This window comes from Callorhinus ursinus, unplaced genomic scaffold (assembly GCF_003265705.2).
Source record: "Callorhinus ursinus isolate GAN/ISIS: 27379988/994484 unplaced genomic scaffold, GSC_fseal_2.0 scaffold16, whole genome shotgun sequence".
Classification (NCBI taxonomy): domain Eukaryota; kingdom Metazoa; phylum Chordata; class Mammalia; order Carnivora; family Otariidae; genus Callorhinus; species Callorhinus ursinus.
In genome coordinates this window covers 35197821-35223113 of record NW_027397078.1, presented here as the reverse complement: position 1 = coordinate 35223113, position 25293 = coordinate 35197821, and the positions used below count along the sequence as shown (strand labels likewise).

The 25293-nt window shown below is 43.1% G+C and overlaps 2 protein-coding genes and 1 pseudogene across 3 annotated transcripts in view; 1 reads left to right on the top strand and 2 right to left on the bottom strand.

Moving 5' to 3' along the window:
- Positions 1-25293, top strand: part of FRMPD4 (FERM and PDZ domain containing 4) — a 552472-nt gene that overhangs the window by 73890 nt on the left and 453289 nt on the right. The window lies entirely within an intron of this gene.
- LOC112812639 (E3 ubiquitin-protein ligase SIAH1-like) lies at positions 19136-20300 on the bottom strand. Its single transcript, XM_025857508.2, has one exon. It carries the CDS (start codon positions 20123-20125, stop codon positions 19277-19279), a length of 849 nt encoding a protein of 282 aa, XP_025713293.1. The 5' UTR covers positions 20126-20300; the 3' UTR covers positions 19136-19276.
- On the bottom strand, positions 24902-25074 carry LOC112812558 (DNA-directed RNA polymerases I, II, and III subunit RPABC4 pseudogene; annotated as a pseudogene).

Below are 25293 nucleotides of genomic sequence, written 5' to 3'. Positions count from 1 at the left end.
CGCTTAATAAGCCTCTATGCATTCAGCTTGGTGGTCGCTATGGGCCCTTTTGCTTTGATCACAATTTCATTGCTCAGTCCTGCTGCCTAAAAACAGCCTCTATATGAGGCACAAAGGACATTGGGACTCTACTCTTAAGGCCCTCAATCAAGTCTCCCTCTCTGCCTTCTTGCTGAGACCCAGTGTCTGACTGGTAGAGGCCATGGGCATAGCTGCCTTTCTTCCTGGCTCCTGTGTTTCTGACCTTCAGTTTTGATAATCTGCTCTGACTTGTCAGTTGTAGAGCCCTGGCTTCTGTTTGCCAGGTTCCTTCCAAAATGGAAACTACCTTCAAGTCTTCATTCGGTGGTATGGCCCGTGTTGGGATGAAGTACCTGGTACACGGCAGAGACTTCATGAATGTTAACTCTCTTGCTCCTAATGCTTTTGAAAATTAGAATGAAGGCATAATTTTTGGTGACACTTCTCATTGCTGGACTTAAATAAAATCATACAATGTAAATGCATTTTGCTGGAATTAATTGGTCTCTTCACACGTAAAAGTTGAAGGATGGGTAGAAAGCATCTAGAATTTATGGAAAATGTTTTGTCACGAAGCTGGGACCTATTTTCTTCAAAAGAGGAATTGACCCCCTGAGAGTACTTTCCTTGAGTGGCCCGATTTTTGCTGTAAGTTCTAAATGTTGGATGGGGATTTAGTCATTTTTGTGTGATAGCTGTTTTCCAGTTGAGGTTCTTGTTGGATGCATGCCGACTTACTGAGTACCTTCAAAATGGCTTGCATCTCAATTTTCAGAGTGTGCACTGTACCTATTTAGAGAAGATTTCATGTGTTCCTTTTTACCTGCAATCTCAGGATGCTTTACTTTCTTTGTGGAAAATTGGAAAGGGTAAAAAGGTATGGCTTACCCAAATTCTGCTAAGGGGACTTCTTGTATTATTTATGAAACTGGAAATGGCTTAAGTGTTGGTCCTCAGTTATTTGGTTCATGCAGTGTCCTTAAAACCTTTGTCTTACTCAGGTAGGCATATAGTGAAGAGTGCATATCTCTTGGTATGTTTATTTGACTTGCCTTTGGGATACATGTTTTTAAAATCTAGTCAAAAGTGGAGTTAGATGAGCACCTGGCCAGCTCAGTTGGTAGAGTGTGTGACTCCTTGATCTCGGGGTCTGAGTTTGAGCCCCACCTTGGGAGTAGAGCCTACTTAAAAAAATTAATCAAATCAAATCAAATCAATACTTAAAATGGAGTTAGAAATGTTTATTGAGAAGCTGTAGCTATTTCATTTTGGAATATTGAAATTTAAGGGAATATTATAACACATTTCAAATATTTTCCTAGGTTGTCATATTAACTTAATGATAATGATTTACTAAGTTCTTCGTCAAGTTTGAAGTTAATTAAAAATAAAAGCGTTTTAGCAGTATGAACGGTTGAAGTTTTTCTTTGTATATGTTTTTTTTCTTATCAAGTGGAATTTTTGAAGTAGCTTGTTCCTGATTACTGACCTTTGAAAATACCAAATAAACTTGCTTAAGAAGTGCAAGCTTTATGCAGTAAGATATTCTCTTGTCATCAGATACATAATATTTTCCTTTTTTTTTAAAAGATTTTATTTATTTATTTGACAGAGAGAGAGAGCACACGCAGGGGGAGGGCCAGAGGCAGAGGGAGAAGCAGACTCCCCACTGAGCAGGGAGCCTGTTGCAGGGCTTGATCCCAGGACCTTGAGATCATGACCTGAGCCAAAGGCAGATGCTTAACTGACTGAACCACCCAGGCGCCCCTATTGTTTTCCTTTTAAAGTCTGGTGTCACTTAGCTTGACAGGATCCCACGTTCCAGACTAGGAATAAGTTGGAACTTTGTACTGAAACTCAATTTATACATATATTTTTATCTGCTATGATTTATACCCTGTTGTAGATCAACTTACTAATGACCAGTGAATCACAGCTAAAGGCAGAATATAAAATGTATTGCTTGTTTGTAAGAAATCTAAGAGTTAAAAGAAACCTCAGGGCAAAGAGTGATTTTGGACAAATAGGGCTCTAGAACACAGATGTCACAGAATTCTTTTGTCCCCTTTTAAGTAGAGCGTTATGTCATAGTAGCTATCCCCACTGAACTCTTGATGTTTCTTAGCAACTAATCGCCACATCTTCATGTGAATGCTATTGGGCTGCATATGGCAATGTATGTCTCCTATAGTCATGAGTAGATGGATTAGTAAGCGTCCTTTGAAAATCTTTCTTATAGGGACACCTGGGTGGCTCAGTCAGTTAAGTGTCTGCCTTCAGTTCAGGTCATAATTCTAGAGTCCTGGGATCAAGCCCCGCATCGGGCTCCCTGCTCAGTGGGGAGTCTGCTTCTCCCTCTGCCTCTGGCCCTCACCTGGCTCGTGCTCTCTCTCTCTCAAATAAATAAATAAAATCTTAAAAAAAATCTTTCTTATAAAACTCACCTTAATTTTATGTGAAGATGCTCAAGAGATCATGTTTAAGTAAAAAACTGATACACAGATAAATACATAACATATAATTTTGGTATATATATTTATATCATTCCTTTATATAGAGTAATTATCAAATGTAAAACAATGTTAGGAATATTTAATTTGTAATTATACATAAGTTAACATTTATAGGTAGAATATTATTTTCCCTCTTAGTCTGAGTCACCCAGTCACCCCTCTTCTGCCATATTTCTCATGTTTGTGTCCTCTCTCTTCCTGTAGCTTCTTCCGTAGTTAACCACAATAGAAATAGCAGCAGGAACTTTAAGTAGTGCTTGTTATGTGCCAGGCACTGCTGTAAGGCCCATACATGTCATCCGAGGTCACGTATAATTACCTAAGAAGTAGATAGTATCATCATCTCCCATTTTAAGATGAGGTGACAAAACCTAGGGTAAGTGGCTTGCCAAGAGGTAATCTGGATCTATAGGCCATGTCCTGAAGTACCAAGCTGTCCTGATCTCTAAGTACCTTATTTTGCCTCCAGGGTAGTTTCTGTAATTTCTAGAATAAACAGCCACATTTCTGCCTCTGGGCCTAACATCAGATTTCTTCCTTTGCCTAGAATAGGGGTCAGCAAGCTATGTACTGTAGACCAGATCTGTCCTTGTCTGCTCCCCACTGATGTAGGAGAGACTTTAGGGTTCGAAGCCGACGGCCAAGAAAGAATTCTTGAGGTGTCTTTGGTACGAAAAGGTGGTTTTATTAAAGCCCGGGGACGGGACCCGTGGGCAGACAGAACCGCACCGGGGTCATGAGCAGTGAGTGGCCCATTATAAACTTTCAGGTTAGGAGGGGGTTAGGGAGAGCGTAAATCTCTAAGGAATTTTGGGAGCAAGGTGTCCAGGACTTCGAGGGGGCTAGATGTTGTTGGGAAAGGGTCATTTATTACTGTCTAATAAAACCTGTGTCATGAGACCCTTCGGATGCATATTGGTGGGTCATATGCTTGGGGGATGCTTGCCAACATGTATCTTGGGGGTAGAGATAAAGGATTTTATTTTTATTTTATTTTGTTTTAATTTTTTATTATTTTATTATTTTTATTATTTTTTATTATTTATTTTATTTTATTTTATTTTTTAAAGATTTTATTTATTTGTCAGAGACAGCATGAGCAGAGGGAGGGGCAGAGGGAGAGGGAGAAGCAGGCTTGCTGCTGAACAAGGAGCCTGATGGAAAGGGGAAGCGGAGACCCTGGGATCATGACCTGAGCTAAAGGTAGACACTTAACCAACTGAGCCACCCAGGTGTCCCTCCAAAGGAATTTTTATATGTTAAAGTAGACTTACAGGATCCTGGGGGTTGGGCTAAGATTGCCTTTTGTCCTTAGCAGAATATTAACATTGAGGCAGTTGAGTCCTTAGAGGAATGTCACTCTGCCTGTTTCAAGGACTTGTCAGTGGGCTGTAGGTAGTAAGGAAATTTAATAATTTTTCTTCTGCCTTCATTTCCCACATCACGCACCAGGCTTGCTTTTGTAAATAAAGTTTTATTGGAACCCAGGCCTGCCTGTTCATTTACATATTGCCTGGCTGCTTTCTCACTACAACAGCAGAGTTGAGTAGTTGTGACCGAGACCACAGGGCCTGCGTAGCCTTGAATGTTTTTTCCTTTTTGTTCTTTAAAGAAAAAGTTTGCTGACCCCTGGTCTAAAATACAGTTTCTAGAGCCAACCATTCCAGTGACTATGGCTGTGACCTGGGGACTGGAGCAGGAAGGGCTCCACAGGCCACACTCCATAGCCCTGCGTGCTCTCCCCCCACGGTCTCTCCAGTATGGCAGCTTCAGGCCTCCAGACCTCCTACACGGCAGCTCGAGCTTCCCAGTGTGTGCATCCCAAGAGAGAGAGCGGGATGGGAGCTGCCCCACCTTTTCTGACTAGTCTGGGAAGTCGCATGGTGCCACTTCTCCTGTGTCCTGTGGGTCAAGGTCACCACAAAGAGCCACCCTGGTTCAAACGGATAGAACACAAGTGTCGCCTCTCAATGGAAGGGTGTTGATGTCAAATTGTGAGAAGTGTATGAGGTAGAATATATATTGCTGTGACTATGTCTGGAGTATAAAAGTACCACCGCCACCCACCTGCCTGTCTTTAACTCTAGACATCATAGTACCCCCGTGGACGTTAACAGCGACATCATTTAGGGGCCCTAGGCTAACAAATCTTCGGCCACGTGCTACCTCCTCTCTAAAAACCTTCATTCATTGTAGCTGGCAGTCATGTTCATTGTTTCCCTATCCCCTGTCAGCAGAAAACACCTGCAAATGTTGTGATTTATAAAAACATATTTTGGTAATGCATATGACCAATATTTATTTTTCATATATATTTGGTCTTCATCCATGGTTCCTGGCTCACAGCCCCCAAAACCCCAGGCATTTCCTGAGTAATAGGAGCATCTTTTGTTAGGATATTGGCTCTGCTGTCCTCAGTTCCTGAAATCCCTTCAGAGCCAGAAAGGTGTAATGGGTATCTTGTTATTCATAACAAGCTCCTTTCCACCACAATGGGGTTTATGTTAATGAGGTGAGTTTTGGAAAACACCTAAGGAAGGGGGCTGGTTGCTAGGGGAACCAACCTTGAATAAAGGGTTGGAAATTTTGGTCCCATCCCTTGATTTCCGGGGCGGGGCGGGGGGAGGTGCTAGAGGTTGAACCAATTACCAATGGTCAATGATTTAATCAATCATGTGTATATAATGAAGCCTCCATAAAACCCAAAAAAAGGATGGCACTCAGAGAGCTTCCGGGATGGAGAACATGTAGTGGTGTGGGGAAAGTGGCCGGCCTGGAGAGCCATGGGGACTACACACCCTTCCCCTAGCCACACCTTGCCCTATGCAGTTCTTCTCTTTGGCGGTTTCTGACTTATATCCGGTGATCTAGTAAGTCAAATGTTTCTCTGGTTTCTGAGTTCTGTGAGCCAATCTAGCAGATTAATAGAACCAAGGAGAGGGTTGTGGGAATCTCATTTATAGCCGGTTACCAGAACTACAGGTGACAATTTGGACTTGCACTTGGCCTCAGAAGTCTGGGCGGGGGGTGGGGGGGGGCGGAAGTTTTATAGCATTGAGCCTTTAACCTGTGGGATCTGATTCTGCCTCTGGGTAGATAGTGTCAGAATTGAATTGAATTGTAAGGAGACACAGCTGGTGTCCAAGGATTGCTTGTTGGTGTGGGAAACCTACACCCCTCCCCCCTCCATTGAAATTGGGTCCCAGAACCCAAATAGCTTCAAAATCTTAATCTAAACCCTGAGGATTATTCCCAGCCTCTAGGTCTGTTCTTTTTATGTGTTAATAATCAGTATGTTTGTTTTTCTGAGTCAGAATCAAATCTTAAAATCTGGAAGTGACTGCTTTTCCTCCCTGTGCCTAAGCAAGGCCTCTGCTCTGCCCTACATTTAAGATTTTCATTACACCTTTCAGGGGTCTGCAGAAATTCTATGTAAAAGGGATGCAACTGACCGTCTCAGACGATGTGAAATGTGTATGTGATAGGAGGGGACCAGGACACTTGTCTTGAAGATGAATGTATATCTCACACACAACTAAGAAAAGTCAATGGACATTATTAAAAAGACATTGTGGGTGGTGGGATCGATGTCTCTATGTCATCCCTTGGTTCTGCTACTGACTTCCTTATGTTTGGACTAACCTCTGCCAGGTATAATTTTTCGTGGTCTTTGGAGAGTAAGGTTCTGCAGGGTTCCTTTGAGATTTACCAAAAGAAAGGGAAAGGTAAAAAGAAAGTTAGAAAGTAGATCATGAACTTTTGTTGGTCTTCTAGGGAAGCCTTCAATCGGTAGTAGAAAAAAGAAACTTTCCTTTGATATTGAAATGATTTTTTTTTTTTTAAAGAAAGGTATAAAAGCAGGAAATAACATTTCGATGTTCAACCACATACGTTCTTAGGGTAATAAGCTTGAACGAGACTTTTAGTTGGCGAACTGGGTAGTCGTTACAGTTCATCTCAGGAAATAATACTTTGGCTTATGTCTTTCCACCCCTTATAAAATTTTCCACCCAAGTCGGGGGTCAGCAGACTGGCCTACTGGCCACATCTAGCCCTCCACATGTTTTTGCAAAGTTTTAGTGGAACTCAGTCCAATCCATTCATTGACACGCTGTCTTTGGCTGCTTTCGCACTGGTTGACAGGACTGAGCACTCGTGAGAGAGATCATATGGTCTGCAAGGCGAAATACTTACTCTCCGGACAGTTACGGAAAACGTTTGCTGACCCAAAACATATGTTGCCACTTGAACTAATTTTGTACTTTTATTTTTCCATTTAGTTGTTAGCTAGTGCAGTGAATCAATCACACGGCAAATTTTAGTAAGGTTATATTTAACCTGACACTGAATTATGTATTTAGACAGTTTAAAAGGTATCCGAAGAAATCAAGATACCTCTTCATTTTGGTACTTGTCTGATTGGACCTGAGAAATAAGCTCTCTAAAAAAGGAATGTAGTCTTAAGTGTTCATTCACATCCTTAATTTTTAAAAAACATTTCAAGAGATTTAATGAGACCAAAATAAGAGGTCAAGACAAGAAGCCACGAGGGCGCCTGGGTGGCTCAGATGGTTAAGCGTCTGCCTTCGGCTCAGGTCATGATCCCGGGGTCCTGGGATCGAGTCCCGCATCGGGCTCCCTGCTCAGCGGGAGCCTGCTTCTCTCTCTGCCTCTCTCTCTCTCTCATGAATAAATAAATAAAATCTTAAAAAAAAAAAAAGACAAGAAGGTATGAATCTGTGAGATGAACTCTTTAGAAAAAGCAATTATTAATAGCATCCTATTAATGTACAGTGATATTTGGTTCAAAGGAATTTGTGGAGAGATTTCCACTGACTTTCTAGAATGGCTGCAGTAGTGGGAATCCTTGCCGGTAAGGACAGCATATTCGGTCAAGTACTGATAACGCAGACTGTGATCCTAGGAAGCACCCCACGCCGCACGTGCTGAGAAGGAGACGCTAGCGTCTGTGAACTGTACTCAAAGAAGGACCGAAATATTTCTAGTCGAAGCATACAGAGTTGTCTGAGAATTTAGTTATGGGAGTTCACAGACTTCATAATCAGGGTTAATAGATCTCTGGAATTTGTTTTTCTCCCCTCCTAGCATAACCCGCCCTCTCCTCCAAATGGGAGTAGAGGATGTTAAGTCCGCTCTAAACATAGGACAATGGTAGAGTTGACTTTAATTAAAGGCTTTTTAGGGGCGCCTGGGTGGCTCAGTCGTTGGGCGTCTGCCTTCGGCTCAGGTCATGATCCCGGGGTCCTGGGGTCGAGCCCCGCTTCGGGGTCCCTGCTCGGCGGGAAGCCTGCTTCTCCCTCTCCCACTCCCCCTGCTTGTGTTCCTGCTCTCGCTATCTCTCTTTGTGAAATAAATAAATAAAATCTTAAAAAAAAAATTAAAGACTTTTTAGGGTCATAATCATGACTGTCAGAATTTCTTTTTTTTTTTTTTTTAAAGATTTTATTTATTTGAGAGAGAGAATGAGAGATAGAACGAGAGGAAGAGGGTCAGAGGGAGAAGCAGACTCCCTGCTGAGCAGGGAGCCTGATGTGGGACTCGATCCCAGGATTTCAGGATCATGACCTGAGCCGAAGGCAGTCGCTTAACCAACTGAGCCACCCAGGCGCCCCAGAATTTCAAGAAATAAGGAGCCTAAGAGATGAGCTAGACCAGTGAGATTTTTTTAAAGATTTTATTTATTTGACACACACACACACACACACACACACACGAACACATGAACACGAGTGGGGGTGGGGGGTGGGAGAGGGCAGAGGGACAAGCAGACTCCCCACTGAGCCGAGAGCCAGATCCGGGGCTCCATCCCAGGACCCGAGATCATGACCTGAGCCTTAGTTGGATGCTTAACCAACTAAGCCACCCAGGTGCCCCCTAGACCAGAGATTTTGAACTCTGCTCCTGGGTCTATGGTTCTGTGGCTTCTCTGGGGCACCCGCAGGGGCCCTTGCAGTCGGAGGCCCCCGGAGATGGTTCAGTTTTGCTCCCTCTCCTTCCAACCGAACCAGCTATTGCTTCTGTTTTCCGTGTCCTGCCTTGCACGTAAGATTTACTATATGAATAGTTTTTAGTGAAGTCTTTGGAAACCATAGATCCTAGGGCAGCTCTTCAAATTTTGCAGATGAAGAAACTGCATTGGCCACAATGTGGGTGAGTTCACCTGGCTCATACCGAGAATTAGAGTAGAGCTGCATTTAGCATCTAGCTCTTTTGTGCTCAATCAAGGGTTTTTATCTATGATTCTATAACGCGGAGGAGCTGACTCCCATGCCTTAATCCACTGAGACAAAGGGTAAGCCTTTGTATTTTTAATACCCTTACTTAAGGGTATTAAAACAATAGTTTAGTATTTGTCAGCTATTGTGACTTTTGTCATCACACTATAATAATAGTTCTCAAGTTTTTGTATGCATAATAATCACCTGGGGAACTCAGTATTAAGAAAATCGGCTTCCCATTGATCCTTCTTACAAATTCTGCTGTGGAATATCTGAATTTTAATCAAACAGCCCGAATGCTTCTGATACAATGGTCCACGCACCATTGTTTTAGAAATACTGTCATAAAGGGGCGCCTGGGTGGCTCAGTCGTTAAGCGTCTGCCTTCAGCTCAGGTCATGATCCCAGGGTCCTGGGATCGAGCCCCGCATCGGGCTCCCCGCTCCGCGGGAAGCCTGCTTCTCCCTCTCCCACTCCCCCTGCTTGTGTTCCCTCTCTTGCTGTGTCTCTCTCTGTCAAATAAATAAAATCTTAAAAAAAAAAAAAAAAGAAATACTGTCATAAAGCTTTATGGTTGCATCTTAAAGGCCACTAGTACTAGTGTTCCTTGGTACCACACCCTCTGTGGAGGCAGACTGTGACCAAGTAGATGACGTTAGCCTAGGCACTCTACTGGGACTGCGTCTGTCATGCAACTCGCTGATCAAAAACGTGTGGTGTCCGATGTGGCCATGGAAGGGGAAGAGGCATGGAAAATCATGTTCCATGAGTTCGTTATTGAACTAAGACAAACATACAGAGAGAAGCACCATCATGAGTGTGCAACTAAATGGATTTTTACGACTGAGCACACCTTTTAACTAACCAGATTAAGGAACAAAGCTTAAAACACACCTTTTGTTTCCTTTTCCAGTCTTTTGTCCACCCCCATCCCCAGTTAAGTGTAGCTAACACATAGGATTTTTATTTTTTTTTAACATTTTCTTTTGTTTTTTAAGTAATCTCTACACCCAGTGTGGGGTTCGATCCACAACCCCGAGATCAAGAGTCTCCACTGACTGAACCAGCCAGGCACCCCTAACATATAGGATTTTTCAGAGTTCAGGTTTAGAAGTAGCTTTTTTTTTTAAAGATTCCATTTATTTGATCGAGAGCGCGAGAGAAAGTACAAACAGGGGGAGCAGCAGAGGGAGAGGGAGAAGCAGGCTCCCCACTGAGCAGGGAGCCAAACGTGGGGCTTGATCCTAGGAACCCAGGATCATGACCCAGGCTGAAGGCAGATGCCCAACTGACTGAGCCACCCAGGTGCCCAGGGTTTAGAAGTAGCTTAAATCTCTTTCTACCACATTTCATTGGTCAGAACGATGACATGTGGACCTCAGCCCTAACTGCAAAGGGTACTGGGAAATGTGTCCTTTGTTTCCAGGAAGTGAATCAGTGTGGTTAAGGTTATAGTTAAGTTTATAATCTAGAATGGAATCTCATGGTCCAAATAATGATACTTTCTATGCTTATCTATGGGTGTGGCAGATTAAAAAAAAACCTTGCTTGCTTCCTTGCTTCCTTGCTTTGCTTCTTTCTTATTTAAAGATTTTATTTTTAAGTAATCTCTGTCCCCAGGATCAAGAGTCGCATGCTCCACTGACCGAGCCAGCCAGGCGCTCCAAACGCTTACATACTTTATAACTTAATTCTTTTTTTCTTTATCTTTTTTTTTTTAAAGATTTTATTTATTTATTTGAGAGAGAGAATGAGATAGAGAGAGCACGAGAGGGAAGAGGGTCAGAGGGAGAAGCAGACTCCCTGCTGAGCAGGGAGCCCGATGCGGGACTCGATCCCGGGACTCCAGGATCATGACCTGAGCCGAAGGCAGTTGCTTAACCAACTGAGCCACCCAGGCGCCCCTTTTTCTTTATCTTTTATTTAATTTTCTTTAGAAATTAAATTCACTCCCAAGTAGATATATATTTATGTTAATGATTACTTGAATACTATTAGATGGAGTTGTGGATGGCTGGCAATTTAGAAAAGGTAAAATACTGTGAATTTCTAGGGACAACTCGTTTGTCAAACATGTCCCGAATACCATATTAATTTCATGGGAATGAACATTAATCCTGACGGGTTCTGGTCTCCTGAAGAATGTCTAGGTATGCACGAGTTGTGTCTTTGGATCACAAGATAAATTTCTCCACTTTGCTTTCTTTCTTAACCACAGCTCTTTGACATTTGAAATTGGTAGTTGTCTTTCTTATCTTTGTGAAACCCTTAAGCTTACTCATTAAACACTTGGTGGTCAACTATGTTGTTTCACATATAAGTGTTTTGTTCCTTTTTATTGCTTAGTAGTATTCTATTGTAGGAATGTACTACATTTTGCTGATTCACCAGATATTGGACAACTGAATTGTTTTCAGTAATGGCCTATTACGAAAAGTGACTATGTACACGGGCATAGAATAGAAGTCTTTGTATGGACTAGAACTCACAACCCTGAGATCAAGAGTCGCATACTCCACCGACTAAGCCATTCAGGCGCCCTTGTCTACAACTGTGGACTGCCCCCCAAAATTTAATAGCTTACTGTTGACGAGAAGACTTACCAATGAGCAGACAGCCAATTAACACTATTTTGTATGTGATATATATTATATACTGTATTCTTAAAATAAGCTAGAGAGAAGAAAACGTTGTTAAAATCATAAGGAAGAGAAAATATATTCACAGTACTGTATTTACTAAAAAAAAAAAACCAAAAAAACCCATGTGTAAGTGGACCCATGCAGTTCAGACCCGTGTCGTGTGAGGGTCATCTGTGTATCCTGTTTCTTTACCATCCTGACAGCGACATAACTTCCTTTCTTGTGTTTCCTTCTGATCTTTATCCAAAAGTCTCTCTTGGCAAGTGGGGGACTGCAAATGCCTTTTGTGATTTAGTTTGCTCCTCTGTTGAGATAGTTCTTATTTTTCTTACTTGGAATTACTCTCCTAGGATGAATATCTATGAATAGTATTACTGGCATAAAGGACGTAAGTTTTTAAATTCATTTTAATATGTATTACCTCTTTGTTTTCTAAATTTGTACCAGTTAGGAAATGTCCATTTTCAATCTGTATAGGCCCTGCTGTAGCAAAGATAGTCTTTGAATGAACCATCCTTTCTGTACAACTTGAGAAAGCAGCTGTGCCAGTTTGCAAGCCTCTAACAGTAACAGTAATAACTTCTCCTTTCTTAAAGATCCTATATATGAAACAAACAATATGCGAAGTTAGAATTCTATTGCTAAATAAAATCCCCACAACAATTTTAAGATTTGAAGTATGGAAAGAAAGGAAATGAGTTTAGAAAGATAAATCTGTTTGTGCACCGAGTAAGGATAGTATTTTATGCAATAAAGCCTCCTTAAGTAAACATTTGATGGGAGGAATAAAATCTTACTTGGCACATAAATCATTTTTATTAACAGCAAGGTTGTGTGTATAAGTGAGCACTAATGTACCCAAGGGAAGAGGAAATAGAAGGAGCGATTATGGCAAATAAGATGAGGGCAGAACTGCCTCACTGTTTGTCATAAATTGGCCCAAAATTGTTTAACCAAAACTAAGGAAGGATAGATGGCCATCCTGATGGCGCTTTACATAATGGTGAAGCTAATATTTAATCAATAGCAACTTTCTCTAAGGGCTCTGCGTGCTCTAAAATCCTGATGTAATTCAGGTCTGAATGGAAAGTTTCCTGTGCCCTCCTGCCTTTTGATTTCCATAGCTTAACTGAGAATGGAACAACAACAAAAATAACTCAGATGTAGCTTTGTGACAGCTGGGCTTTTATGCAGAGCTAGCTAGCAACATTTCAATGGGTGGAATTCTCTGGAGTAGTGTTACCTGAAGACATGTGGACAAGGAAGAGCCTCGCTCTCTGGCCCGGAATGAGTTGGAGCATCCTGTAGCATTTCACAAGCAAGCTCCCTTTTACAGGTGTGGACAGTGAAGGGGATAGTATAATGATGTAAGCGAGAGGAATGGCAAATGAAGATGAAACCTGGCTGGGCCGAAGTGGTGTGCTGTCCTCGGGTTCAGTGCATGTGGGGTGGTGGGCCCGTTCATTACCTATGGCATCAGCCAGTCTGGGTTGGAATGGTACTTACTACCTCCTAGGGATGTTGTCAGCATGAAATGAAAAGATCGGTGTCTGGGGGGTGCCTGGGTGGCTCAGATGGTTAAGTGTCTGTCTTTGGCTCAGGTCATGATATCCCGGTCCTGGAATCGAGCCCCACGTCGAGCTCCCGGCACAGCGGGGAGTCTGCTTCTCCCTCTGCTTGTGCGCTTGTCTCTGTCTCTGTCTCTTTCTCAAAATGAATAAATAAAATCTTTAAAAAAAAAAAAGATTGGTGTCTGGCCCAAGAACTCAGCAAGTTTCAAGTATCTGTTACTGTTGCTTTTTTTTGTTTTGTTTTGTTTCGTTTAGTTTTGTTTTAATCATAGGAAACTTAGGACCCCCAGTGGGTTGGAGGGCAATTCATCGCAAAGACAAATGGCTCAATGTCAAAGTCTCAGTCATCCCGAGGCAGGGCACTTGAGTAAAGTGGTGAATTTCACTTGGATTTTTTCCTAGTTGAGTTCCCAAATCTGCATTTATTTTTTTTTAAAGATTTATTTATTTATTTGAGAGAGAGAGAGAGAGAGAGAGAGAGAGAGAGCGAGAGAGCGTGCACGAGCTGAAGGCGGGGCAAAGGGAGCCGGAAAGAAGCAGATTCCCCATTGAGCGTGGAGCCCCACGCGGGGCTCCATCCCACGACCTAAGCCGAAACTAAGAGTCAGGTGCTCAACCGATTGAGACACCCGGGTGACCCCAAATCTGCTTTTGGATCTTAATTCCAGACAAAAGGTTCCTAAATATAAATGTTGAGATCTGTGAAGGGTCGGAGATTTTCTTTTTTAAGGACGTGAGCATTGTTTTTAAGTGTATATGTTTTTTGGTAATCGCTACACCCAGCGTGGGGCTCGAACTCAAGACCCTGAGATCAAGAGTCACATGCTCTTCGACTGAGCCAGCCAAGTGCCCCCCACCCCCCACCCCCCATCGTGTCCCTGGTCAGAGATCTTCTTTCCTTACTTGCAAGCTAGGAAGGTAGTCTACTACAGTTTCATGGACGCTGACAGAAGGAAGACAAAACACCCGTGTCAGAGACAAAAGACAGCTTATTGCTCACAGCCGAGCAGTAGACAGAGTATCAGCATTTGTGTCTGGTCTGAGTGCCAGTTCCTATAGGGCAACACAAAGAGGAGGAGATGGGTGCAGGTCATGCAGTGGTTTCCATTGCAGGAAAGGAGCCCTGAGCTTAGAGAATCCAAATCTCTTAGAGTGGGCAATAATTGCGTGTACCCTTTGCTCCAAAGGCGGGAACGATCTCTATCTTCCCAGGCTGCAAGCATACCTGCCCTCTGCTTGGGAGGGAAGGGGGTGGGGCGCAGAGCCCTAGATCTCAGAAGTCTGTTCTCTATACAGACATCTTTGAAAAATTAGTCCCGAACAGAAGGCAGTCAGGGCCTCCGCTGGAAGGATGTGTAGAAATGGGAGCGGTCCATGGAAAGTTGCTTTCTGACAGTAAAATCTGAGAGCTGTGTTTATACTGGAAGATAGGGACGGGTGCAAAGAAACATTGCTTTGATGTCCTGTGTGACAAAATGTGACAAAAAGGGAGAGCGTAGCTATGGCACATTAAAGACTCCAAAGCACACATGGCATCTCAAGGACTGTGTTATTGGTGTTTGATGGCAGCAGTCCCTTGGTGATTCTGGAGGCGGTGGTACTTGGTGGTGGCATCTGGGGTGCCTGGTGGTTCATCAGTGGAACCCCATGGGAAGCAGCTCCTTCATGGCCTTGGAAGACCCTGAGGAGGGATGTCCACACAGATGTGCAGCCAAAAGAAGACTACATGGTGGAAACTCATTAAGGGCAAACAGCAGTTACTCAAGAGCCTTTAGGCACTTGTTGAGGGGTCCTAGAAGCAATGGGAGTCAGTTCTATAAGGAACTGTGGGCTCTCCAACAGTTGGGGGGAGTGAGAGTGAGCAGAACACAGGTTAGATGGAGAAGGGCTTCTGCTACTTCCGATTTAAAAAAGACTATTTCTATGGTGTGTTGATGTGTGTGTAGAAATATTAATTTGGTAAGAAAAAAATCGACAGTAATGATAAAGTGATATAGACAAATTGATTTACCCGGGTCCGCTGGTTTTCTGGTCCAGATTTTATCAATGATGTGTAACTATCAATCGTCTGTTTCAGTGCTCCCAAAGTATATTTTGGGGTACCCCAGGATATTCCTCCAGTTACACTACAGAAGGAAACCTTTGGCCAAATAAATTGTGAAAATGCTGAATATCCTACCCTTCCCTCTTGGGGATTTATACCTCACAAAAACGTATTAGAGACTTTTAGTTATCCTGCCTTTAAGGATGCTCTTGAAGTTTGTTGAAACCGACTTTTGCTAAATTCACCTGATCACAGAATCCTCTTTTTGCATAACATTCACGAAAATCTTATGGCACCCATGTTTGGGAGAGCATATCGCAGAAACTGCTTTATAGTAACATGATAGCACTGTCACAGCTGAAGTAGTAAAAAATAATAAAGGAAACTTTCAGGTTATTTAAGAGCTTTTCAGCAATACCTGTTGTGATACTTGTTGCTTGTATCTAACTAAGGTCAGTTACACACTTAAACTCTTTCAATCCTGGCACTGCATTGTAGTCCTCACTAGTGAGAAGCTCTAGTCCACCAGACATGATCTAGAATTTCTGATAGTGACATGAGAAGTTCATCTGGGCTTTTAAGAAACCAGTTACCACATGGAGTTGATAGGATTCTGGTGAAGGGCAAACATGCTCGGCCTATCACAGAGCTTGAGCGGCCTTATTGGGGTACATTCCCATTCTTACGACAGGTTTATGGAATATTAAAACTTGTTGACAGTCATTTGTGAATTCCTTGACTTTGTGGGACACAGGGTTGGTCACCTTTGGATAAGACTGTCTTTTTTTCTTGGGTCGGTATGGGGTTTTTATGATGTTGTCTTTGTTGCCAGGTAAAATATTAAGAATGTAGTTAAGACTTGGAGAGTAGCCTTGGTTTTCATGTTTAGAAAGCTGGATCAATTGGTGGATTTATTGGGTGTTTTTCATTAATTTTAGTGGAAGATAAATTAGTTTTTTTATCTCTTGTTTGCATAAATTATCTATCAAATTTTATGCATGACCGCTGCTCATTTTGAAGTTCTCTCTTGAACAGGAAGTGAGATAAGACCAAGCTGGTGGAATTGGTAGGAGGTATTCTGTCAGGCGCTATCACATAATCACATGGGATATTGTGATTAATGTCACAGTGGCTACAATTGTGATGTGGGTAAGTTTTTTCCCCCAGTAACATATTTCCCTTTTCTGTTTTATCATGCATTCAAGTCAGGGAGATAGGGAAGTTTCTGTTTCAATCTTGAGGCCACCGTAGAAACTTACTTAATATTTATGAGCCCCAGTTTCTGGAAGACTCATTTGGGTGAACTTTAAAAAAAAATAGAGATTTCTTTTTTTTTAAGATTTTGTTTATTTATTTGAGAGAGAGAGAAAGCACATGGCGGGGCAGGGGAGGGGGGCTCAGAGGGGGAAGCAGACTCCCTGCCGAGCAGGGAGCCCGATGCGGGACTCGATCCAGGCACTCCAGGATCATGACCTGAGCCGAAGGCAGTCGCTTAAGCAACTGAGCCACACAGGTGCCCAAAAATAGAGATTTCTTAGCCCTACCCAGATTTGCTAGATAAGAGCCTCCTAGTGTAGGGGGAGGAATGTGACTCTGTATGCTTTGAAAGCTCCTGGAGCTTAAGTGATTATTCTGTGCAGCTAGGCTTTTCACCAGCATTGGGAGCCAACAGATGAGATTAAAAACCCCAGTACTTCCCACCTTATGAGTCTGTTAATTCTGGTTTCTCGTTCTTGAGTAGAGCACTGATTAGCCAGTGTGAATGTCTTTGTCATGGCCATTCTGAGGACAAACATTTGTGTGCTCTCTTGGTTATTTCTATAGCACCTCCTACTTAACATGAGTTCTTGAGTGCTGTGAGTGGGATGACCATGTAATCCAGGGCATTTCTGAGAGTAAAAGGAGGGCCATTAATAAATACCGTGGGACAACAGACATAAAGCAGAGTTGTTCCAAGCAAACAGAGATGTATGGTCACCCATAAGGACCCAGCCTAAGTCGAAGGAGAGAGAATCACGAGAGGAAAACCCATTTTAGAAGGTCACAGGGGAGCAGATCTGCCTTTTTTTTTTTTTCCCCCTGCTTCTCTCTCCTTTCTGATACTTTGGTACCCAAGGGAACATAGGGAGATTAGATTGGCAAATGCCCCTGTTGGGTGGGATTGGGGCAGGGAGGGAACAATGTTGGAATCATCTGTGAACTAGATTATGTTGAGCTGTGCAGCCTTTGAATTAAATCCAGACCTAAAACTCAGTCAACCACAAGAGGGAGTAAATATTTATGCTCACCCACCATAGAATCAGGGCTGAGCTGGGCTCTGGGACACCACAATAAAAGATTCCTTGCCTTCATGGAGCTTATGGTATAGTAGGAAGTATAAGTGAGTGCACAGGCCATTCAAATACTGTGTGAAGTTAAGTCCAGGTTTCCTGCAGAAAGAAGAATGCAATTTCACAAGTTGCAGGGAGTCCATGTAAACCCAGAAATAATATTCAGCAGGACCCCAGCCACTACCAGGACCCTCACCAAAATTCTCCATTGTTTCCCACTCTCTCCTATTTTACTTTCAGTGGCCCATTTTTACTTTCTGAATGTGGGTTTTTTTTTTTTAATTTGCCAGATATTCTTTCAATGAGAATTATAAAAGGACAAAAACTTTTTTTTGCAAATTGCCTTTTTTTTTAAACAAATGATTTGCTTTTGATTACAAATACTGTGTAAGACGATGCCTTCTTCTGCAAAACCAATAAATACAAAAACAAATTTTATTTTATTTCTTAAAAGATTTTATTTCTAGAGAGAGAGGGAGGGAGAAAGAGAGTGAGAGTACAAGCAGGGGGAGCAGCAGGCAGAGGGAGAAGCAGGCTCCCCGCTGAGCAAGGAGCCTGATGCAGGACTGGATCCCGATGCAGGACTTGATCCCAGGACGCTGGGATCATGACCTGAGCTGAATGCTTAACCTACTGAGCCAACCAGGCATCCCCAAAACAAATTTTAAACATGTGATTTGTCCAAGATATTTGGAAGAAAAAAAAAAACCCCCCCAGTTTTTTTTTTGGTATAAAAAAAAAAAATCAGTATTCCCTTACCTTTCAAAGAATAAATTCAAAGGTATGACTCAACTGGAGAAAAAGAGAGACAGACAGACAGAGACCATCTTACAGCTGCTTTAAATAGCTTCTGATAATCCTGTGACCTTTCCTTTCTGGAACTCCTATCTTCTCAAAAGAGTTGAATGTAAAATATTTTTTTTTTCCTTTTTTCCTCTTTTCTGTTTCTTTTGTTTTTTTCTCGTTTTTTTTCTGTTTTTTGTTTTTTTGTTTTTTTTGTTTTTTGTGTTTTTGTTTTTCTGGTTTTTTGTTTTGTTTTTTTGGGGGGGTTGTTTTTCCTTTTTTTTCTTTTTTTCTTTTTGTTTTTTTTCTGTTTTTTTTGGTTTCTTTTTTTTGTTTTTTGTTTCTGTTTTTCTGCTTTTTTGTTTTGTTTTTTGGGGGGGTTGTTTTTTCTTTTTTGGTACAAAATGGTGGTTTTATTAAAACACAGGGACAGGACCCGTGGGCAGAGAGAGCTGCTGCCTAAAATATTTCTAATGAACTGATTAATGGGGGAAAAGGAAATATGTATTGAACACGTATGTATAAGCTCTACCATAAACAACTATGCGTATCAGAAAGACACTAACTTTAAAAAGTCACCAAAGTGAGGAAAAACCTGAACTTACAGAGAGGAAAGTCAAATTTAATGAACAACTAGAATTAATAAAAGTTAGCAAATACACACACACACACAGCAGCACTATGTATTGACACACAAAGGGGAAAAGCAGTGGTCCAAGACCACTCAACATGGCTTGTTGGTTAAAGGAAAAAAAACAAACCACATGCACACACACCAACTGTCGGGCATACACACCAAAACGCAGTATTTTTCAACAGTACAATCTGCAACACAAATTCAGAATTATTTAACAAAGCTTACTTTCTTAATACAAGAGATGCCCGTGTTGGGTGTGTGTGTGTACACACACACACACACATATATTTTAAAAGGTTTAGTGTCGACTTATTTTTAAAGCTATTAGTGATAGTACACGCAACTGTTTCTGTTTTTAACAGCCTTTGCTTTTATTTACGGCATGTGTCCAGAACTATGAAAAGTGTCAGGTTGACAGACAAAAATGGGTGCCTTTATGCTCTGGGAAATGGACCGCGATGGTTTTAAACTGGCCAGAAAACGCTGGCTTGCCATTTCAACACATGGAGATAGTTACATTGATGCTCAGGTTGCCGTCTTCTGCAAAAAACTCTGCAACGTTGGCATCGAAGACTAGGCAGTCGCTCTTCCTAATGGCTGTGGCAATGCCGTCGTGAATGGAGCGCGGAGTGGCTTCCCAAGTCAGCCGCCGCCTGTGGCCATTCAGCTCAAGACGGTAGGCGAAGTCTTCAGCTTGCTTGTGTGAGCCTATCAGCTGGACAATGGCGAAGAACTGCTGGTGCCCGTCGTACTTTTCTTGCTTCTCCAAGACTAGCATGAAATGAACACCAAAACAGGACTGCGTCATCACCCAGTCCACGGCCCCGGGGAGGTTAATGTCGGTAGCCAGGAAAACGATATCTTCTCCCTGGAGGGTCGTAATGGAGTCGTGCTCATGCATCAGATGGGGCATCACAGCATCCAGAGAGCCTTGCCACTTACAGAAGTCACCAGGGCACGGGCACAGGTAAGGCCTAAACTCACACAGCTCTTCGTGGTCGGCTTTCTTAGCGTGGGGCAAAGTTATCTCACATCCACAAGAGGCGTATTTACACGGAAAAAGCACGGAATTGGCCACTTTCTCCATAGCCAAGTTGCGAATGGATTCCAGAGGGCCCCGGCAGGTCGGACAAGACGTGAGCTTCGGGCGGCAGGCGGTACACACAAGATGGCCACTGTGACACTGAAGGATGGGTGGTAACACGTAGTCAAAGCAGACCGGACACTCAAAAAGGCTTGCCAGCTCACTGTTGCATGCAGTTGTGCCCGCCAGGGCGGGCGCCGTCTGGGGCGACGTACCCGTCGAAGTTCCTGGACCTAATGTTGGCGAAGTCTGGCAGCTCATTTCTCTCGGTGGGCACTCCGCCTCGGACTCCGGTTGCGGCTCAATCGTGGCTGAAGTGCGCTGCGTGGTCCTCGCCGCCAACCCCTGCCACCAGTGGCAGCGCGTCTTCCCCGAACCGCCTCCGCCGCCGCCGCCGCCTCCGCCTCCGCCGCCGCCGCCGCCGCCGCCGCCTCCGCCTCCGCCGCCGCCGCCGCCTCCGCCTCCTCTCGAGAGTGTGCCCCTCAACGGCCGCCTACGGCGCCTTTCAACAATCGCCTCAGACGCCCTGGAGCGCACCTCTGAACGGTCGCCTCAGGCTCGAGGGCGCGCCTTTCGACGGTCGCCTCCGACGTTCGAGAGCGCGCCCCACAATGGCCGGCCCTGACGTTAGAGAACGCACCTTCCAACGGTCGCCGCAGACGTTCGAGAGCGCGCCCCGCAAGGGCCGGCCCTGACGAATGAGAGCGCGCCTTTCAACGGTCGGCTCAGACGCTTGAGAGCGCGCCCCGCAATGGCCGCCCCCGACGCTCGAGAGCGCGCCCCGCAATGGCCGCGCCCGACGATCGAGAGCGCGCTCCGCAGCGCGCTGCCGCTGCCGCCGTCGTTTCGCCCGGTTCTCACGCCCCTCTCGCGCCCCGTATAAATGCCACACACTACAGCAGCAGCCGAGAGGGTAGGGACCTGCGTGCCGGCCGCCCCGGGGGGAGCGGGGCTCTGAATGTGGGTTTTTTTTCCTTTTAAGAGTTCATTTATTTATTTGACAGACAGAGACACAGCGAGAGAGGGAACACAAGCAGGGGGAGTGCGAGAGGGAGAAGCAGGCTTCCCGCCGAGCAGGGAGCCCGAGGCGGGGCTCGATCCCAGGACCCTGGGATCTCGACCCAAGCAAGGCAGACGCCCAATGACTGAGCCACCCAGGCGCCCCTGAATGTGTTTTGTAATCCTCAATTCTACGTAGCCAAGAAGTACTAAAGATATAAATGCTTCAGGCTCTAAATTCTCCTATGCTATCTCTTGTTCCTGCTCACAAATCCAGCTTTCTTTCTTAAAAAAAAAATTTAATATTTAGGTAATCTCTACACCCAACGTGGGGCTTGAACTTACAACCCCAAGATCAAGAGTCGCATGCTCCACTGACTGAGCCAGCCTGGCAACCACAAATCCAGTTTTCTGAGGCCCTTAATGCATGGTAAGGACTGTTTAAAATAATTGATATGTCCACTGACAGATGAATGGATAAAGAAGATGTGGTATATGTACACAATGGAATGTTATGCAGCCGTCCAAAGGAATGAGGTCTTGCCATTTGCAACGGTGTGGATGGACCTGGAGGGTGTTATGCTGAGTGAAATAAGTCACTCAGAGAAAGACATGTATCATATGACCTCACTGATACGAGGAATTCTTAATCTCAGGAAACAAACTGAGGGTTGCTGGAGTGGTGGGGGCTGGGAGGGATGGGGTGGCTGGGTGATAGACATTGGGGAGGGTATGTGCTATGGTGAGCGCTGTGAATTGTGCAAGACTGTTGAATCACAGATCTGCACTTCTGAAACAAATAATGCAACATATGTTAAGAAAAAAGAAAAAGAAGAAGATAGGAGGAGGGGAAGAAGGAAGGGGAGTAAGTCGGACGGGGGAGACGAACCATGAGAGACGATGGACTCTGAAAAACAAACTGAGGGTTCTAGAGGGGAGGGGGGTGGGGGGATGGGTTAGCCTGGTGATGGGTAGTAAAGAGGGCACGTTCTGCGTGGAGCACTGGGTGTTATGCACAAACAATGAATCATGGAACACTACATCCAAAACTAATGATGTAATGTATGGTGATTAACATAACAATAAAATTTAAAAAATAAATAAAATAATTGATATGGGGGGGCCCTGGCTGGCTCAGTTGGAAGGGCATGTCACTCTTAACCTCGGGGTGAGTTGGAGCCCCACCTTGGGGGTAGAGCTTACTTATATAAAACTTTAAAAATAAAATAAAATAAAATAATTGATGAGGGTGTGACCCTCCTAGGGACTACTTTTAATTCAAAACTGAGATACCTTAACCCAACTGATTCTCAAAATGGTATATTTGTAAGATTGTCATATTTAACAAGTAAAAATACGAAAGATGCTCAGTTAAATTTGAATTTCAGGTAAACAAAGAACAGCTCTTTTTAGTAGGAATATGTCTCATGCAGTATTTGCGATATACTTATACTAAAATATATTCATTGGTTCTCTGAGATTCAAATTTAACTGGGTATCCTCTATTTTATCTGGCAACCCTACCTATTTGGAGAGCTATGTTTGAAGCTTCCGAAACTCTGATTTGGTCTTTTTTTTTTTTTTTTTTATAACCATAGCCCTAACCATGTCCCACCATGGGATTCTTTTCTTTCATTTTTTTCAAAAGCCATTATTTATTCCTACTGTAGTTCAGGACTGAGACACAGAGGTCACTGTGATGAGTGGGAGTGAACAGTGAAGTTACTGAATGGGAAGTCCAGGTTCAAGTGTGTGCAGTTGGCTTGCACCTGTAAGCAGTGTGGTTTTACTGAAACTTCCAGGGAAGGCAGTCAGTGGTTGGAGCCCGGTAGAGTAGGACCAGGATCAGGGGTAGATTTGGAAATGGAGAGAGCCAACTGTGGGCCACGTAGACAAGGCAGGGAAACTTCTTGAAGGCAAGACTTGTGCTGTATTCATTTTGCATTGCTACATAGCTTACACAGTTCTTGAACTGTAGCAACTATTCAGATATTTGGTGGATTAAATTGCCTCTTCCAAGGGACTATCTTCTGATTTTTCTCCTTCTGCATAATCCAGTGGGAAATGAAATACTTGGCTAATTTATTTCTTAGCTGTCTCCTGCACATATGTGCTTCCCTTATTTAAGTTTGTAAATGGCCCCATGGGGCTCAGCAAAAGAATCAGTTATGAGCAAGAATGGACTGGTAGATTTCATAGCTAGTTGAGCTAGGCAGAGAATACTTTTAACATTAGGGCTGAATGTGAGGGTGTATGTGTGCATGTAAAGAGACAGAGTGTGAGCACCATGCTAAAGATAGATTGCTGTGTTGGCATTTTACAATATAAAACTTACATTAGAACCTTCGAAGTACAGATTAATTACAAAATGAGCCAAAGTCAGTTCTGAAGGTGAGAAATGACCCAGTGTTCGAGACAAGTTATATAGTAGGTTGTTATGCATTTGCTCTGGCTTGAGCAGACAGGTGCATAAATACCACTGAGAGATGATTCTACTCAACACAATTGGTTTTACTCCTACTGCACTTTTTGGTGACTCTGATTTGCAGCCTCCTGGAATGTTGCCAGCCATCTCCAGCGGTGTTAAGAAATATCCAAAACAAAATTAAAATAATTCACTTTAATTTAAAATGCAATTATATATATATATATATGTATATGTATGTATATGTATATATATATATAAAACTTTTAGGAGCAGTGGGATTGGGTGTTAGAAAACCAGACCAAGCAATGGAGTAGCAATTACAAAGTTGGGAAGAGAAGAAAAAAACAAACACAAAACATGTTAACAACTTGCTAATGGATTGGACACTGCTTGGGGAAGATCTAGAAACCAGCAATAAAACCAACCTCTCCATTTAGTTTTAATCAAATTCCTGGGAATTCATCCCTATTGTTTGAAATGTCATCTGCAGAGTAACTTGCCCTGGTTTTATCTGATTTTGATTATTTGCTTGTGATTCACACATTCATTCTTCCTTTGTGTGCTCTGTGCTAAACACCAGGCTTAATAACACATAGGATGAGTTTGAATGGGTTCTTTTAACATCCCCATATTACCATTCCATCTGCAAACACTGTCCTCCCCTACAATGGAAGCTGGGAAGGGGGTGCAGCATCAGAGTGTGGAATTTAGTGAGCTCATCAAATGGTGACCATTGAGAGACCAAATGTGCTCGGTGCTACACATCCCTTTGGGACGATAAGGATGGTAATGGCTTTGAGAATGAAATAATATGTTCTGACTTAAAGGACAAATTCGGGTAAAGCAAGGAGAAAAGAGAGGATGAAATTTTCTCTCCTTTTACAGACTAAATTTAATTGTAGTTAATAGCAGCTGACTTTCCCCATGCCTTTGCTGTGGGAAGAGAGACCTTCCACCAAAAGAGGGGCCAGGGTTACTGAAGATTTTAGGTAATCTGGTTTTTGACCATCAGGTAACTAAACTTCTTTATTTTTATTTAAATTTTTTTCAATTGAGAAAAGCATTTCCTTTATATAAACTATTAATAGATGCTAAATACAAGATGGATTTTAAAATGAAATCATGGGTGTGTAGTTGTAATCATAAAGATAAGCACACAAATCAGAAGCTGTACAATAGGGGTGCCTGGGTAGCTCAGTCCGTTAGGTGTCCGACTCTTGATTTCCACCTAGGTCATGATCTCGGGGTCGGGAGATCAAGCCCTGCATCAGGCTGCAGGCTCATCGTGGAATCTGCTTGAGGTTCTCTCTCTCCCGCTCTCCCTCCCCTCTCTCCCTAAAATAAATAAATAAAATCTTAAAGAAAAAAAAAAGCTATACAATATTGGGTGCCTGGGTGGCTCAGTCAGTTAAGCGTCTGCCTTCCACTCCGGGTCCTGGGATAGAGCCCTGCATCTGGATCCCTGCTCACCGGGGGTCTGCTTCTCCCTCTCCCTCTGTGCTCTCTCTCTCTTACAGGTAAATAAATAAAATCTTTATTTTTTTTAAAAGCTATACAACATTAACAGCAAATCCAAATACAAGCGAAGATAATCCTCTGAATTCTATATTTCATCGAGCATCGAAAACCACCAATCTTTTAGTCCTTAAAAGTACATAATTCTGCATACACACCTCTGCATATGATTGGATCCCTGGATTTTATTTCATTTCTCGTGTGACATTCTCTGCACCTGTATCATTGGCTGTTGCTTTGGGGGTTGAACATCCTTCCAGGTGTCCATTGGTAGTATCTCCAAATCCCCGCCAGCTAATTCCCTACCCATGTAGCCCGGAGAAACTTCTCACCCTGGTCTTCTAAACAGATTCTGACTCTCGCTCTCTAAGACTTTTTTTAGATATTAAAATTCATGCTTTCTCTATACCAGAAAAAAGGGAAAAAATTTTTGGCATGCATAGCTAATGACTTAACTAGTACTGTTAAGCTGCTTTAGAAGATTAAA

What these genes read in the sequence shown, in the direction of transcription:
- LOC112812639 (XM_025857508.2), bottom strand. Translation starts at nt 20,125, where the DNA reads ATGAGCTGCCAGACTTCGCCAACATTAGGTCCAGGAACTTCGACGGGT.